This window comes from Balaenoptera physalus (genome assembly GCF_965194825.1).
Source record: "Balaenoptera physalus genome assembly, chromosome: 9".
NCBI classification, from domain to species: Eukaryota; Metazoa; Chordata; class Mammalia; order Artiodactyla; family Balaenopteridae; genus Balaenoptera; species Balaenoptera physalus.
Genome location: NC_138888.1, coordinates 2,809,923 through 2,826,227, shown reverse-complemented (window position 1 = coordinate 2,826,227; position 16,305 = coordinate 2,809,923). Strand labels below are relative to the sequence as shown.

Sequence of the window (16,305 nt, the reverse complement as noted above, 5' to 3'; positions counted from 1 at the left end):
AAGCAAGAGAGGACGTGGTACCCGGGGTTCCCCGCCCAGGACGGCGCTCGGCCCACGCTTGCCCCACCCTGCCCTGTGCGGAATCCCAATTCCAGATGCCTACCGAGCCAGTCCCAGAACCTCGTGTGCAGTGTGTACAACCTCTGGCTTCACATGGCAACGCGTGCAAGCACATGTCTCTGTTTCCTTGCATTTTCCACACCGCCTCTGTAAGCCTGTGCATCAGCTACGGAGAGCCTGACTGACCCGAGGGACAGCGTGGAAGAAAGCTTCCCAAGGCTTGCAGGAGGGCAGCAGGAAGTCCTCTCGAAGACCCTTCTTCACCCCAACACTGGTCCCTGCAGAGATCGAGCCTGTGAGCACAATCTGCCCACCGGCCCCCAGACCACCACCCTCTCTGTCTCCGGCGGTTGCTGCGGTTTCATCCTGGTTTCAAGTGGGCAGCAAAGAGCTGTGTAGGCCACCTGGGGTGTTTGGTCACCCTGCCCTTTGGATACACCCTTGTGTTTGTTGCAGTCTTAAAGGCCTGTCAATGTCTTCCTGTTACTGGATAAACATTTTGGAACGTGCTAACATGTGTTATTCTTATACATGTTTTTTCTTTCTTTCCAGGTGTCCAAACCTAGGAGCGGGTTTGAGGATTTAGGGAAAAGGTGACCTTGCTTCCCATTCTGTAATGTCCGTGGCTGTGCACAGGGTCAAATGGAGAATGAACAGGCAGATGTATTTTGTGGACTTTGAGCTTGACGAGATGCAGCGTAGTTCTGACCTAGATTCCCCTTTCTGAGCCTCTGGAACAACTGACCCCACACTGATGGAAAGAAAGTGGGATCTCATGACCAAATTCACCAGGCATCACTTTAAATCATGGCATTTGTCCCAGGATCTCAGGATGATGATCTCAGGTTGCAAGTTGTAGCATCACTGGAACGGATTTCACATCGCACACGTACAGGCTGGGATTTTCTTTGTAGGTGTGTCCGAATTCTACTTATACCTAAAAGACCTTCAGGTGACCAGGGAAGGACAGAGGGAGCAAAATAAAAATAGCAACTGGATAATGAAGAGAAGATCGATGCTAGTTCGAGGTCACAGACCTAACATCTGTTTTCTGCCGGCACTTTTGGCTCCGGGCATTTCAAAATTAACACGCTCCAATTAGGCAAAGGGCACCGTTAGAGATGATTCCTGAAATAGCAACGCAGAAATGATGCAGATCGAGATGCAGAGTGATGGCAGGACAGTAGGAGGAACAGGAAGAATTTCAATGACTGCAGCGCGCCGTGGGTGGATCCGGGGCGTCTGGTCCACGAGGTGCAGAGCTCTGCTTCCACTGGTGACCCCACCGTGAGCTGCTCCAACCCCAGTAGCTGGATTTACAAAACCCCTGAGCCAAAGGGCAACTAAGTCTTTGAACAAAGACACCTGTCGGCTCCTTGAAAGGGTGAGTTCTCCTGGTGTACTTAACATGGAAGTAGATCGACAGAAATCTTCCAGTGGGCTGTGGAAGGGACCCAGGCACGGTGAGATGTCAGCGGCAGCCGGTAGCTCCTGGGACCCAAACCGGAGGGGTCCCCCCTCTGCGGCCCGGAGCCCTGACTCTGCTCCTGCCAGACCACACGGCCGGCGATTTGGGGGCTCTGCACACGATGCCAGCTCACCCAGGGACGGTGCGCGCTCCTCTCGCTGCCCTGGGTTCAGTTTCCCCCCGGGAATCCTTCCCATCTCACACACGCCAACCGGTGATGTGCTTGGAAGGGTTTCAGAAAGTAAAAGGAACGGCACAAGCCTACTCCCAGCATTAGTAGAAGTGACTGCAAGAATGAGTCGTCGCAGTTACACGGAGGGCCTTGGCTGTGGAAGCATCATTCCCGCTGCGAGGGGAGCCCGGCTTACGGGGCCCGAGGTGATTAACTTCGACGAAGCTTATTTTGGGTTTGTGCTAATTTTTGTGTTCTCAGCACTGCTCCAGCCACGGGGGAAAAGTAAACGCAGCTTCTGTGCCCGACTCTCCCATCACCGGCTGCAGAGGCTTTCAGTCTATAATTAACTTGTAATTTTTCATTTCTCCTATCGCAGGGAGCGAGCTTGCAGGGAAGATGCCTTCTGGGCAGGTGCTAATTGCTAGGCTCTGAGGACAAGGTGATGGCAGAGCAGGACAAGCGGGGCGGCGCCCCCCACGTGCAGCGGCCACGGACTCGCTCTGCCCCAGCAGGAAACCTGAAGACCCCCGGGAGAAGCGCTGGATGACAGGTATTTACTTAAAAAAACCAAAAACTTCTGCTGACAGTTTTGGGTCACAGAAGGAAGCAGAGGTGAAATCATATCCTTATATGTTCCAGGCTGGACCCTGAGGCCGGCTCTGGGGTGGAGTCGCCTTGTCACTGCCATTCTGAGCATCTGCCTGGCAGTGGGAAGGCCTGTTGGTACTAAAAGTTTTTGCAAATGCGTCTCCCTCCCCTGTGGTTTCCAGTTATCTAAGCTGCCGAAAGCAGAAAGAGCACATCTGGACAAATCTATCCCGTGCACGTCTCTCTAAAGCCGGGGCCGGTCACTGGCCAGGACCCAGCGGCCCCTATGGGACTGACCAGCTCGTGCCGGGGCTGGAGGGGATGACTGCTCGTCTTCCTGGGAAGGGCCGGAGCGGCTGGAGTGAGGCTGCGGTCCCAGGAGATCTTTGCTGGGAAGACTCCCTCCCCCCATCCCCCGCTCCCCCCTCATCAATCCTCCTCCATCTCTGCGGCGTCACCCCCTCCCAGACGGGACAGCCCCACCGCACGCCTCTTCCGTGGCTGGAGGACGGCACGCCTGCATGGCGGTCTCCCCCGGACTTGAAGCAGCTTGAGGACAGCTGTGTCTTTCCATCGTTACGTCCCGGACACCTGCCCACCTTGACACGGGCGAGCCCCAAGTAGTCATTAAATACATCAATGTGCACAAAAGTGGTCTCTCAGAGCTCCTCCCCCTCTCTGGCTGCTTCATCCAGAGCCAGGGACGCAATGAGATCCTTCCACGCCTCTGGCCCTGCCTGGTCATCCTCGGGTGAACATGGAAATGACAGTAGGTAAGGTTGTCTGAGTGCATCAGAAGGGTCTCTCTCAAAAACCAAACCAAACCAAAATGAAATGAAACGAAATGCCAAAAGCAACGAAAGAAACTTCCCAACCTAACTCCAGCCCGACTGCTTTGACGTGATGCAGAAGTGCCACCTTCTTGGTACAGGAAGCCAGGGACTTTGCGCCAACCACAGAGCCAGGCCCAGCCGTGCACCAGGGCTGCTCTAAATGGCCGGGCACCTCAGCTCTTGCTCAGAGCTCACGCAGACCTGGGCTTTCTGGAACACACGGGAACCCAGGCTGCAGTGTCCCAGGGCCACTGCGCTGTGAACATTCCACGCACCTCACGAAGCTGGCCTGGACCCCCCGGGACAAGCCCCTTCTCCGGCACCGTCCTGGGGTGAGCATCTCCCCAGCAGCTGCCCACGGCCCCCCTTCCAGCCAGGCTCTAGTGTTGAGCGGTGTGGCCGCCGGGACCCCCTTCCTTCCCCTCCTGTGCTGGTCCCTTCCCACTGCAGCCCCTGCCCCAGCGATGCTGGCCCCATTTTCCCAGGCGCCTCACGTCACCAAAGAGTCACCAGGTTTCTCTCTACTCTCACCTCTGAAACCAGGTCTAATTGTGCACATATTCTATTACCAGCATCTAAAACTAGGTTAGCAAAGTGCCCCTACTGCCAGGGGGAGTGCTTCCTGGGCTGAGGTGGAGAGCGGAGGAGAGGCTGTAGGGGTGAGGCTGGGAGGCTCGGCGAGCAGCGGGCTTTACGTGTCGTTTGTGCGAAAATGTCCCCAGAGGTGAGACCTGGGGCGGGGCCTGCCCACCCACCGGAGCCGAGGTGCCACCCCTTCTCGAGGCTCGCGGACACCCCACACTCTGCGGGGAGGGGGGCGGGCAGACACGGGCACTGCCCTCTGCAGCATAGAGAGACTTTCACTTTGTAAACATTCTGGTCAAATCCTAGCTCAGGAAAAGAAAACCCCAAAGCTAAGAGCTGTGCTTACGCAATGGGAAAGGACCAAAGGACCTGCTCCCAGAAGAGGCCTGCCGCCTCCAGACGGGGAGCCGGGCCCCATGGTCGGCTGGCGCATCGGGAGCCGCCTACCCTGACCCTCCCCCGCAGAACCAGCGGCCGGGGGTCGGGGGGAAGTGAGAGTCGGGAACTTCTGAGCTGGCGTCCAGCTCCACGCCGCATCCAGTCAGGCGGCTGGGAGCACGGGACCCGGGGTCCTCCCTGGGGAGGGGCCGCAGTCCTCCATCCATCCGGCAGCGCGGAGCCGGCGACGTCCCCTCACTCTGACCCGACCTGCTCGGGCCCCTGAGCTCTTCCCACCAGGCCTGACTGCTGGATTTGTCTGGACACCTGACCCGCCTCAGCAAGAGTCCTGGTCGGTGGGTTTAGCTGGAAGCCCCTTACCCTGGTGTTTCCTCTTAGTCCCTTTCTGGCCCCCGACACGCCCCCTCCTTCCTTGTTGTATTCGGAGTTGAGCCCCATCTCTCTCCCGACGGCTGGACCTGCCTACCCCCCTGCAGTGGTCCCCACACCATCTCGACAGCCCCCCGAGGGAAGTCTTCTTTATGTCTTTAACAAGCGTCACAAACAGCTTTGTCTTTTCCGGTCTGGATAATGTTTTTCTGCAGCAACTTCTACACGACTGCTGAGTGCGGGCGTGATCCTGTTTAGAGGCAGGAAGCAGTGCAGAATCTGGGCGCCCAGAGGCCCCAAACTGAAAGCTCTGTGCAGCCCGGGAGCGGCCGAGGGGCCCCTTCAGCCTTCTGCTGGGCCCAGGGTGGCCCCTGCTCTGCCCTCGGGGAGGTGGCCTGGCTGCAGGGCCACTGAGGCTGGCCGGTCTCTAACAGGGAAAGTGTGGAAGGGATTCCAGGCCTGGAGCCGCAGGGAAGGGGTGGGTGGTCCCTGGTCTGTGCCAGGGAAATGCCTGCGCATTCAGAACCCCCCGAGGGAGCGCCCTCCTCCAGGTGACAGGTCTACACTGACCTCTGGTTTGTACCCAGCAGCTGCCGACTCCCCCGCCCCACCTCCCTGTGGTTTCTGTGCAGTCGGGACCCCGGCCTAAAACTTACGTTCCAGTCGATGGTGACAAAGAAAGGGTGGCGCTTGATCTCCTCCACGCCGTCCAGGCCAGCACCTGCGGTGACACAGAGCAGAGATGGGCGTCAGAGCAAACCCATGACTGCAGTGCTGTCGAGTTTCTGACGCAGCAGGGAGGGGGCTGGGGTCCTGACGCCCTCCAGGGGGAAGGAGCCCCCAGCTGCGACCTCTCCTGCCAGCAGCCCCCTCACAGCCCGCCGAGGCCACCACTCAGCCCTGCAGAGCTGTGACCAGGTGAGGTGGTAGAGACGGGGTCGGGCAGGCTAGGACCTCCTGCTGCAGGTGTGGGGATGCCCGGGCATCTGGGCAAAGAAGTGGAGGCCCACCCCGGTCTCCATTAGAGCCAGCATCAGGCCGGGCCTTCCAGAGGATGAGAAAACGCAGGCGAGGGCAGGGTGGAGGCTACAGCACAGAGAGCCTTATAAGGCCGCTCTGGGGCTTACAGGGAAGGGGAAGGAAGCCAGGACCCGGAGAGCCCGTTTCTAGCGGGACGGGAACCTGGAGAGAGACTGGAGGTGGCCTGTGTCCACCTGGGCCTGCGCGAGACAGAGGTTTCTTGTCACCTGGACACTGTGTGCAAACAGTGCTGCTTTGCTGGCTACTTCTGCCTAATCTCTCCCTGCCTTGTTGCTTATGTGAAATCCTGAGCCCCAAGGGAGGGATGGGTGAGGGCGTGCAGAGGACTTCGGACACCTAATGGTAGACACACGTCATCATGCACTTGCTGAAGCCCGCAGCTACCCCTCCCAGAGTGAACCCTGATGTGAACCGCGGGTTTCAGGTAGTAACGACGTGCAGATACTGCTTCATCACTTCTAACAAGCGCATCAAATCAGCAGGAGCTGACACCAGGGGACACTGCGTGCAGGGGGTGACGGAGCATGTGGGCACTTGCTGTACCTTCTCTTCCTTTCTGCAAACTTAAAATGGCTCTAAAAATAAGTCTATTAATTTAAAAAAAAAACCAAAAAACAAAAATCAAACAGCCAAGCCCTAACGCCCCGTGAGGTCTGCGTTTTCTCCAGGATGGGAAGGTGAGTCAGGGAGGGGCCGGGAAGCAGCACGGGTGCGGGAAGGGGTGGCAGGCGGCCTCGGCCAGGCGACTCCTGCCCCGGCTTTGTCTGGGGAAACAGGTCCTGCGTCTCAATCGACCAGGTCGTGCGTGAGGCCCACACAGGCTTCCCGGTTCTGCACCCCGAGCGCTGGGGCCCAGCCCTGCCCCGTTCAGAGGCTCGTCCCACGTCTGCCCTACTAGGCTGAGCCGCCCCCCTCATCCCCGGGAGGGAGGCAGGCGGCTGGGAGGCCGGGAGCAGGAAGATGTGGAAGACAGGGTGAGGCCACCCCGAGCCGCCGTGGTCACTGCGGAGCCCCCTGCCCGGCCTTGCCGTGCAGCCTGAGAAGCAGAAGGACCCTCCCCCAGGACGCCAGGGGTCCCGGGAGACAAGGCCCGTTGTGGGCTCATCGCTTCCTGTTGTCACCTCCGGCCCTGTTTCCTGGTCGAAGCTGTGACATGGGCAGAAAAGGAGGCGCGAAGCTGCCCGTGGCGTCAGGGTCGCCTCTAGGTGGACAAGGGCCCAGCTAGCTCCCACTCCTTGGGGAAGCCTGGCCAGGCCAGCACCCTGGGAAAGAGCCCCTGGCCTTGTCGCCATGCTGGACTCCGGTGATCTGGTGATGATCACTTTGGTATGCAAATGGACGAACAAGGAACGGAGGAAGCTGTCAGACCCGGAATTTCCCCCTCTAGGGACACGGGGAAGTGCCACGGGGCTGACACATCACAGGCGTTCTCCCGCTAAATGCCACCAACACCCAGTGCCTTGGACACCATCCCTACTCTCTAGATAAGGAACCAGCCTGAAGGAGGCTGGGTAACGTGCCCAGGGCCAAACCAGAGTTTAGGAGCAGAAATGGGAAGACAGATTCTGCTCCTGCCCCAGAACTCCACCCTGACGTGCGTATCCAATCTGGCCTTTCTCCTGAGACATTGGGATATAATAAGAAATACATATTTTGGTCTCTGTCTCAGGCTCCTGGCCAGAGCTCCTAAGACGCTCGTAATTTCCTGAGTGATAAGAATGATGGAAGCATCTCCTGTTTTGATATCTGGCTTTGGTCACTGGCTCCTGAAATAGCTCCAGGCGTGAGAGAGGCATATCTTGTTATTCATAATAAGCCCCTCTCAACCACACCTGAATTTGTCTTAACGAGGTGACCTGTGGAAAGACCCTACAGACGGAACCAACCCTGTGATAAGGGCTGGAACTTTCATCCACCTCTGACCAACTCGCCCACACGCCCAACCCCAGGGAGCAGAGAAGGGCTGAGACTGAGTCCAGTCGCCAACGGCCAGTGATTGAATCAATCACACCTACATAATGGAACCTCCAACAAAACCTGAACACCAGGGTGAGGGGAGTTTCTGGGCTGGTGAACAACCAGGAGGGTGGCTCCCCCCAAACCCCAAAGGGACAAAAGCGGCTGGGCTGGGGACCCTTCCGGACCTCACCCTACGCACCTCTTCATCTGGCTGTTCATCTGACCTTTTAGAACATCCTTTGTGACACATTGGTAACAGTAACTCTCTAAAGCACTTTCCTGAGTTCTGTGATCTGTTCTAGTGAATTATCACAGCTGAAGAGGGGGCCTTGGTAACCCTGGGTTTACAGCTGGTGGGCCGGAAGCACATTGACAACCTGGGACTTGGGACTGGCATCGGAGATGGGGTGTCTGGTGGGAGTGACCCTGACCCTGTGGGGTCCGAGGTAACTCTGGGTGGTCAGTGCCAGAACTGAGCTAAATCGTAGGACACACAGTCGGTGTCTGCAGAGAAGTGGAGAATCAGGTGGTGTGGAAAACCCCACACGTCTGGTGTCAGGAATGTTGTCATGAGTAGAGAGAAACAGTTTTATTGAGGACCTCACGCTGAGGACCCTCCGGATGTCCATGTCCATCCCTTGCTGTATAAACAACCCCCTGACCTGAGTCCAGAGATCTGGTCTCAGCCTGGCATCCCCACCTAGAGGCCCTCCACAGGTGCCCAAGCAGCTGCTGGAACAAGATGTTGAGAATGAACAGTCTGGCTTCGTGCCCACCTGCACGCAGGCCTCCTTTGATGAAGACCAGAGCTCGGGATTGAAAGTCTTCTGGCCACGAGGATTAAAGAGAAACGAAAAACTGCCTCTGATTTGTACCTCTTCCCGCTCTTTTTGGTGAACGCTGGTTGCACTGCCAGAAGCTCTGTGCGTTAGTCAAAGGTGGGAGACTGGTGCTTACATGTTGAGCCCAGGTATAGGCACCTGTACAGTGACTCACTGACTGTGTGACTTTGAAAAATCTACTTTGCATTTTGTACCCACTGCATTTCATGCTCATTCATCATTTGCAAGTAAGCTCTGCAGGAATCAAAACGAAGTAAGACAGAAAGGAAATACAGGTGTTGGTGTAACTACAGTTGTTTGCTAGTACCAGCTGGGTTTTCTCGGGCGCCTACTCAGAACATTTTTATCTGCATCTTCTTTCTTCCACTGCAGTGAGATTTTGCACCATGTTCGTGCTTCGAGGCCTCAACAAACACTCGAGAGTGAATTAACACTTTGGTTATTACTCAAAAATCCAGGTGTTCCAAAGAGGGGAAAACGTAAAAGAGAAAGAATTTCTGCACACAGTTCTCTAAAGCCTTTGTCAACCTTCCTAGGGCACATGGGGTTATTATTCTGGATTCTAGTTCTATTTATCCTCTCCTGAAACATGTTAAGAGTCTACTTTGTGCTGGACAACTCCTTTTTGTTTAATACATTTGACAAACAGCAGTGAGCGGAGGTCCGAGCTGGGACAGTCTGGAGACTGTGTCTGTGTCTGTCTCTGAATCTCGGCTGACTTGCTGTGGCATCATCACCAAATGCACTCAGGTCTCACTCTGTCCCCAAGAGGAGGGCTCACGAAGAATTGACAAGAACAGGTACTTATGGACAGAAACACGGAGAACGGAGGAAACAGCATTCTCTCTATGCAGCTTGGCGAGTCTTGATTAAGATCCCCAATGCCAGCCAAACACGCAGAAAGAGTTCACTGGGACAGCAGATTCAAGAATTCATGCTTCTTCTCTGGCGTATGAACATTGAATTACTTTTGTTCCAATCGCTTTGGGGCTGTCTTCCTGAACCTCTGTATCTGGACCCCCGTCTCGGATTTCTCCGCGTTGGTTGAGGGGTAGTTTTGCGTCCCACTGGAACTGTCTTCCACTGGCGCTTGGCTGTAAAACGCAGCGCTGTGCCTGAGGCTGGGATCTGTTCTTCTATGGCCCTGGGTACGTGCAGCCCTCACATTTTTAACAAGATGACCCCGTTCCTTTCCTCCTGGGCTTAGTCATCAATGGGCTTCCACTTTCTCAGTAAATCATCCCCAAAAGGTTTGGGGATGGGCCAGAAATGTTTTCCTTGAATCTTCCTGTGCACAGATAGCTTTGGGAAATGTTTAATCCCTGGACCCTTTGTGACTCTGTTGAAATATTTGTATTTGCCGTTGGAGAGTCACACAGAGTCCCTCTCTATTCTTTTGGGCATGTTCAGAATAAACTCACGTCTGGCTCTTTTCCTTGCATACTTTGCGCTCTACCGGACCGGCACACTCCTAAAGGCCAGTCCATAACCACCCAGGATTTGAACGCTAGGTCTGCTTTTTCACTTCTCAATCACTTACAGATCATCTACACATTATTTTTAGAGTCTTAAAGTATTGTCGGTCAGCTTGAAATTTCATTTACTGTTTAAAATCTTTGCTTGGCATAGCTTGTGTCTTCTGGGACCCTGCTGGCTGAGGCGGGGCCCCGGCAGCACCCTCAGGGCTGGCTTGGGACCACCAGCTCCAAGCCAGGGGCTGGGGCGTTTGCTCGGCCTTGACCAAGCCGTCAAAGGCTGGCCCTTTACAAGAGGTCACAGCGATGCCCGTGGGACCGGAATGAGACGGTTGGAGCCCAGAGTGGACTGTGTTTGAAGTCAGATCAGGAAAGCACACCCTCTGCAGATCGAGTCCGGAACGGAAAATGGAAACACGAAAAGCAGAAGCCCTGGGCGAGTGGACGGGCCCTGCCCACACGTGTTCTCCGGTCATCAGCGGTAGTCTACTGGCTGCGCTGTTTTATGCTCACGGGCACGTCTAACGCCTTTCTAACCTCTGCCCCGTGTGCCCCCAGGAGTCCAGGACGTCCAGGCCTTAAGTTACAGACGCTCACAGGGGTGAGCTAGAGACGCCCCAGGAGGGTCTTTCTCTAATTCACGACTAGAACGATCGATCCTCTGAGAAACAAGCCTGCCGCGCTCCGCTTGCCGCGTCCTTCCGAGGGTCCCGACCGGGGGACGTCGCAGCGCCCGCCTGGCCCAGGCCGCTCCGCCTGCCCTGCCCTCCCAGCCCCTCACCCAGGCCGCCTGGAGGGCACGCGTGCTCTCACGAGCTAGTCTTCTCTGCTTCTGCGACTGCGCCTGTGACGTTTCTCGGGCCCAGAACCCACGCCCCCCACTGCCCCCTCCCCAGCACACGCACAAGCCTGCAGATGCCGCCCAAGGGTCCCAGGCAGCCCTGCTGGGCGGGCATTTTGCACCTGCTTCCATCAAGTGCGAAACCCAAATAATCCAGTTTTCCAGCTGCCGGGTCCACACGCCACTGTGGTGGAAATAAACTCAAATTTGACTCCATTTTTGACAAGAGTAAAATCTCTCCACTCATGGCACGGAAAACCACCCGTTCCCTCCCTCCCCTCCACTGACCGCCCAGCCCTGCCAGGCCTGGCCTGGGTGGGGGCCTGTCTGTCTTCTCCATCTGTCTGTCCCTCCAGCACCGCCCTGGCCCTGCCCCTGCCCCTCAGCCCCGGCGTACTGCCTGGAGGAGGGGGCTCCCTCTGGCTGGCTCCTCAGGCGTCTCAGGTCTGCAGGGGAAAGGCGGGGGGATCTCTACCCGACATTTCTGGCCTCTTTGCCCACACGACTGGGTTTCCCACGCGGCAGCATCCTCTACCTGGGTGTCACCAGCACCTGCCACAGGTGCGTGGGGCACCTCACTGAGCAGTGCACACTGCAGTCAGCGGTGGGCTGGAGACTTAGACTCGGACTCTTTGGGTGAGGACACTGCCCCTTAAGGGGACAGCGGGGTGGGGGGAAACGCCAGCTCTAGACTCGGCAGCCAGGCCGCCTGGGGCAGCTGATCTGGGGCGAGGACCTCGGTCTCGTCACCCGAGTGTGTGACATCAACCAGATGAACCTCTGCCGTCCCTTCCACTGCAAATGCTATGGACACCCTCTCGGAGGTGCTGAACTGTGTTCCTCCAAATTCAGACGGTGAAGTCCTAACCCCAGAACCTCAGCATGTGACCTTACTTGGAAATGAGGTCGTCGCAGATGTGATTAGTGAGGATGAGGTCACACTGGGGCAGGGTGGCCCCGGACCCAATATGACCGGTGTCCTGATAAAGAGGGGAAATTTGCACAGACAGGTCTCTTCATCAGTTCAAGTGTCAAGAGACAGAGATCTGGGCTGATTTGAAGGTAATGTGGTCAAACCACAGATCTAAGTGAGGAACCGGGGTTTGGGTGAGGCCTTCTGATATTGACGAACTCCCCAAATGGCCAGTGGACTTTTTTGCAGGGGGGGGGTCAAGAACAAGGCTCAAGGCAATCAGAAGCGGGAAGAGTCCCAGCCTCCTAATCTAGCTACCTGTGCAGACCAAGATTAATCTACTCAACGTAATTTCCACCTTAAGGCTAAAGATTTTCAGGCAATTAAATTTAGTAGCTGACCCGGGTCAAGTTGGGTGAGTAATAATTCCGACTATAATTCCTTCTTTATGTGAGTCTGGACATCCTAGGATATGAAATACTGCTGCCGGATGGTCCATAACTCCTGGAAAGCTTTATAATTCACTTGAGAAATTATCTGAAGGGCAATCTTCGGCCGTGGATGGGCCATTTTCCATGCTTCTGTGGGCTCCACTGGGCGAGTATCTTTTAACTGATGGTTATCTATCCACCTAATGAGATAAACCCATCCTTCTCTCTCATCAGGTATGCAAACTAAATAATACAACAATATTTTGGGTTAGAGAACTATGATTTTTGTGATGTTAAATTCTAAGACAAAAAACAGATTTAGAAAATTATTTCCTTCTTCCAGAACGAAGGGAGAACAAATCCAGCACTCCCTACCCCCTGACTTGGTCACAGTCACCTGGCCCCCTGTGACAATCCTCTCCACTAAATGCAATGATATCTGCAAGAAAAGAGTGACTCCCAAGACAAAATTCTTCAGTTGCTGCAAGAGATGAGACTGAGTTGTTTGTTCTCCTGTGTGTTTTGGTGGATAAAGGAGATGATGTCTTCATTTCTCCTTCCTGATTCCAGTTCCCGCCCCCGGGGAGGTCAGGCACGTGAGACCACACCTGGGCACTACCCAAGGGCAGCGCGGTCAGGAGTGGAGTGGCATGCCCCTACCTAGGAGGCAGGTACTTTGCACACATGCTCTTATATGCATTCATAATAGAACATGTGTCCAGGTTTTATTCTGGCACTCAAGAATGACAAGGCAGAGACCGGACGGATTTTCATAACAAAAACTTGGTACTGAAAGGAAAGTTCTGACCATTGGCAAAGTTACTGGTGGCAAGTTTCGTAAGGACTCCTCTGAGGGTGACAGTCTGGAGAGGTCCCTCTTCTCTGTAGCTGGTTCTCTCTTGCTCTGCTTCTAGCATGAACTTAGGACCTGGCCAGGTGCTTCAGTGCTTCTCTGTCTAGTGATGCAGGGCTTTCCAGAGACAGTCAAACAATCCCTTCCTCATTCATTCTTCCTTTTTGCAATGCTGTCAGGAGGCAGTTTAACAAGATCTGTTAAAACGCATGGCAAAGGATGATAGCTTTCTCTACCAGTAACTGTGCTTCTGATAACTTTCTCTATCTGTCCAAGCGGGAGAGAAAGAAAAGGGTCCAGTTGGTGGGAAGCAATGTGGCCAAGAGCCTGGATGCCCTCCCCCACCCCACAGGTCCGTGCGCTCCGATCATCTCTGCTTTTGTTTTTTAATTAATTAACTTTTTGGTTGTGTTGGGTCTTCATTGCTGCTTGTGGGCTTTCTCTAGTTGCGGTGAGCGGGGGCTACTCTTCGTTGCGGTGCGTGGGCTTCAGTAGTTGTGGCACGTGGGCTCAGCTGTTGTGGCGCACGGGCTTAGTTGCTCCGCGGCATGTGGGATCTTCCCGGACCAGGGCTCGAACCCGTGTCCCCTGCATTGGCAGGCGTATTCTTAACCACTGCGCCACCAGGGAAGTCCTATCTCTGCTTTCTTATGCATTTATTTGTCAAACACACTAGAGTGTTTCCTACGTGTCAGGCACTGGTCCAGCTCTTTACGTCTTCCTAACAACCCTCTGAAGAGGTTCTGCTTCACCCTCGGTTCACAGGGCAGGACACCAGGCACAGAGAGGGGCAGCCATCTGCTTAAGGTCGCCCAGCAAGTAGCTGCTGGGTGGGACTGGATCCCCGCCCCTCTGCTTGCTGCTGCCACTCAGGGCTCCTCGCTAGCTACCCCCCCGGCTCACGTCTGTGCTCCCTCCACGTTCCAGCAGGCACCCCGGCTCCTGTCCCTTGAGGTCTGTCTCCCCCCACTCTTTCTCACGGCAGCCGAGGGGCGTTTGTGTGCCCCATCTTTTACCATCCTAGAGGCTCCATGAGAACGAGGGCCACAGTTTTGCTCCACTGTTTCCCCAGCGCCAGAGCCTGGAAAGCATCAGGGAACCCGTGAAGGTGTGTGTGTTTCTGGGTCACATATACATCGTCCCTCTCCTTCCTAATTAAAGGGCCCTTAGTATCTGCCGAGAGGAAGGCAGGCCAGGCCCCAAGCCCCCGACGGGTCCACACTCTTGCCATCTGCCCGTCTGGGCAGCTCCGAGGCCGAGAATGGGTTCCTGCACCACACGGAAGTCTCTGACTATCCCGTGTTTCTCTCAAAACCAAATTTTAGAAAAACTAGGCTTTTAATCATAAAACGAGTGTGTGTTATTGATTAAAGAATCAAACTATTGACGTGTCTGGGGTGAAAGGAAAAGCTCACCTCCCCACCCGGCCCTCCACACTCGCTGCTAACAGCTACTTGTGTGTGTTTCCAGAAATTTTCTTTGCTCACCTCCCTCCCTCTCCTCTAAAAAGGCAAATAGGATCATTCTGGACATTTGCTATTTTTCCTTAACTCTTCTTTTCTGGCTGAGATGCAGCCCCGAGCCAGTGGTGCAGACCTCCCTCACCTCCCGGGTAGATGGACCCCGCTTCCCTGAACCGTCCGTCGGTGGCGGAGACGCGGACTCCTTTCTTCCCCTCCTTCCTGCACTAACAACATCCCGTAGGTCTCTGGGTACTTGTGAGACTACGTCCTAGGAAACATCCCAGAAGTGGAGTTACTTGGATGAAGAGTATGTGCTTTACTTTGACAGACATTTTCAACTGATGTATGGAAAGGTGGGGGCAAAAGCACCCCCTGCCGAGCGCTCCTCTGTCCTCACACCTCACCACAATGGATGGTTCCAGACATGGCCGCCATGCCGGATCGAGAGGCTAAAATGGTCCAGAACGCTTCTACCCTCAGGAAGAGGGCACGGCCACTGTGGAAAATGCTCCTCAATAAATTAGGAATAGAATTACCATAGGATCCAGGAATTCCCACTTCTGGAACTCAGGGTCTTGAAGAGCTAATTGCACACCCATGTTCGTAGCAGCGTTATTTACAACAGCCAAAAGGTGGGTCAACCCAAATGTCCACGGATGGAGGATGGATAAGCACAGTGTGGTATACCCATTCCACGGAATTTTTCTCAACTTAAAAATTAGGGAAATTCTGACGTATGCTACAATACGGATAAATCTTGTGGACATTATGCTAAGTGAAATAAGCCAGACACAAGAAACCAAATTCTGTACGTTTCCACCGACATGAGGCCCCAAGGGGAGTCAAAACACAGAGACAGAAAGCAGAAGGGTGGGTGCCAGGGGCTGGGGGAGTGCGAATGGGGGTTTCTTGTTTCATGGGGACAGAGCTTCAGTTTTGCAAGATGAGAAGAGTTCTGTGGATGCATGGTGTTGACGTCTGCCCAACACTGCGAATGTACTTGACTACTGAACTGTGCCCTTAAGAAATGGTGAAGACGGTAAACTTTTTGCTACGTGTATTTTACCACAATTGGAAAAGACAGGAGGGGGATAAGATATTACAAAGAACTGTACAGGCTCTCACTGGTTAAAAAGTATAGTAATTATGGAAAGCAAGAAAAAAATTGCTATGGCTAGCCGCTTTATGACATAGGGAGGTCTTTAGGTAAAAATTGAAACCCTCACCTCATGTTTGGGTCTGATAAATACACCATTTTATTCCTCAAGACTGTGATTTTATGTATTATCTTTCTTCTGTTTTTCTAAATCTTGATACTTTTTGTCCAATTTTTCCACAGAAAGAAAATAACATATAAAATGAAAACAAGTTGAGATTTTCACACAATTCATTAAATCCAATTACAGTGAAATTTCAGGGAGTTCTCTACAGGCGAAGGGAGAAGAATTATATCCTCAGCTCAAATTAAAGTAAAAAAGAATCAAGTTGTGAGCTAAAGATAGTTCGAGGGAGGGTGAGGGTTGAGACTTGGAGAGAAAAGGAGGGGGGAGGGCGAGAGACGCCCACATCCTATTTTACACAAAACACCAAGCCATTCTCCATCACTCCCATCACAGAACAGTCAAACTGGGGGGGACTGTTTTTAATTAGTTACCTCCCAAAGGTGGATGGTCAGCCTGAGACCATCAGTACAGAGCCCCAGTATTCCCCCAGTTGCCTGAAAAGCAGGCATTTCTGAAACACCAGAGGGACGTGGTGCCCCAGACCTGCACAGTCCGTCAACCACAGGGACCAGAAGATGAGCTATGATGGGGCCGGTTTCCTAGGATGCATGATGAGGTGAGGGGGGCCCTGGGGGCCTGGGGGCGTGGGGGGTACACATGGGACCCTGTGCCCACAGAGCTGGGAGGCTCTGGTCAGGAGCCACATTGTGCTCCCTTCAACATGAATGTGATGCCTGGAGCTGCAGCAGCCATTTTGTGATCACAAGGCACCATGTGTGAGAATGAA

The 16,305-nt window shown here is 54.3% G+C and overlaps 1 protein-coding gene across 4 annotated transcripts in view; it reads right to left on the bottom strand.

Moving 5' to 3' along the window:
• The window catches only part of RPS6KA2 (ribosomal protein S6 kinase A2), a 372,586-nt gene that overhangs the window by 35,202 nt on the left and 321,079 nt on the right, over positions 1-16,305 (bottom strand). For all 4 annotated transcript variants that reach the window (XM_082475550.1, XM_082475551.1, XM_082475552.1 and 1 more), the window contains one exon: positions 5,134-5,198. In XM_082475550.1, coding sequence (XP_082331676.1) covers positions 5,134-5,198 — 65 coding nt within the window. The remainder of the gene's footprint in view (positions 1-5,133; positions 5,199-16,305) is intronic.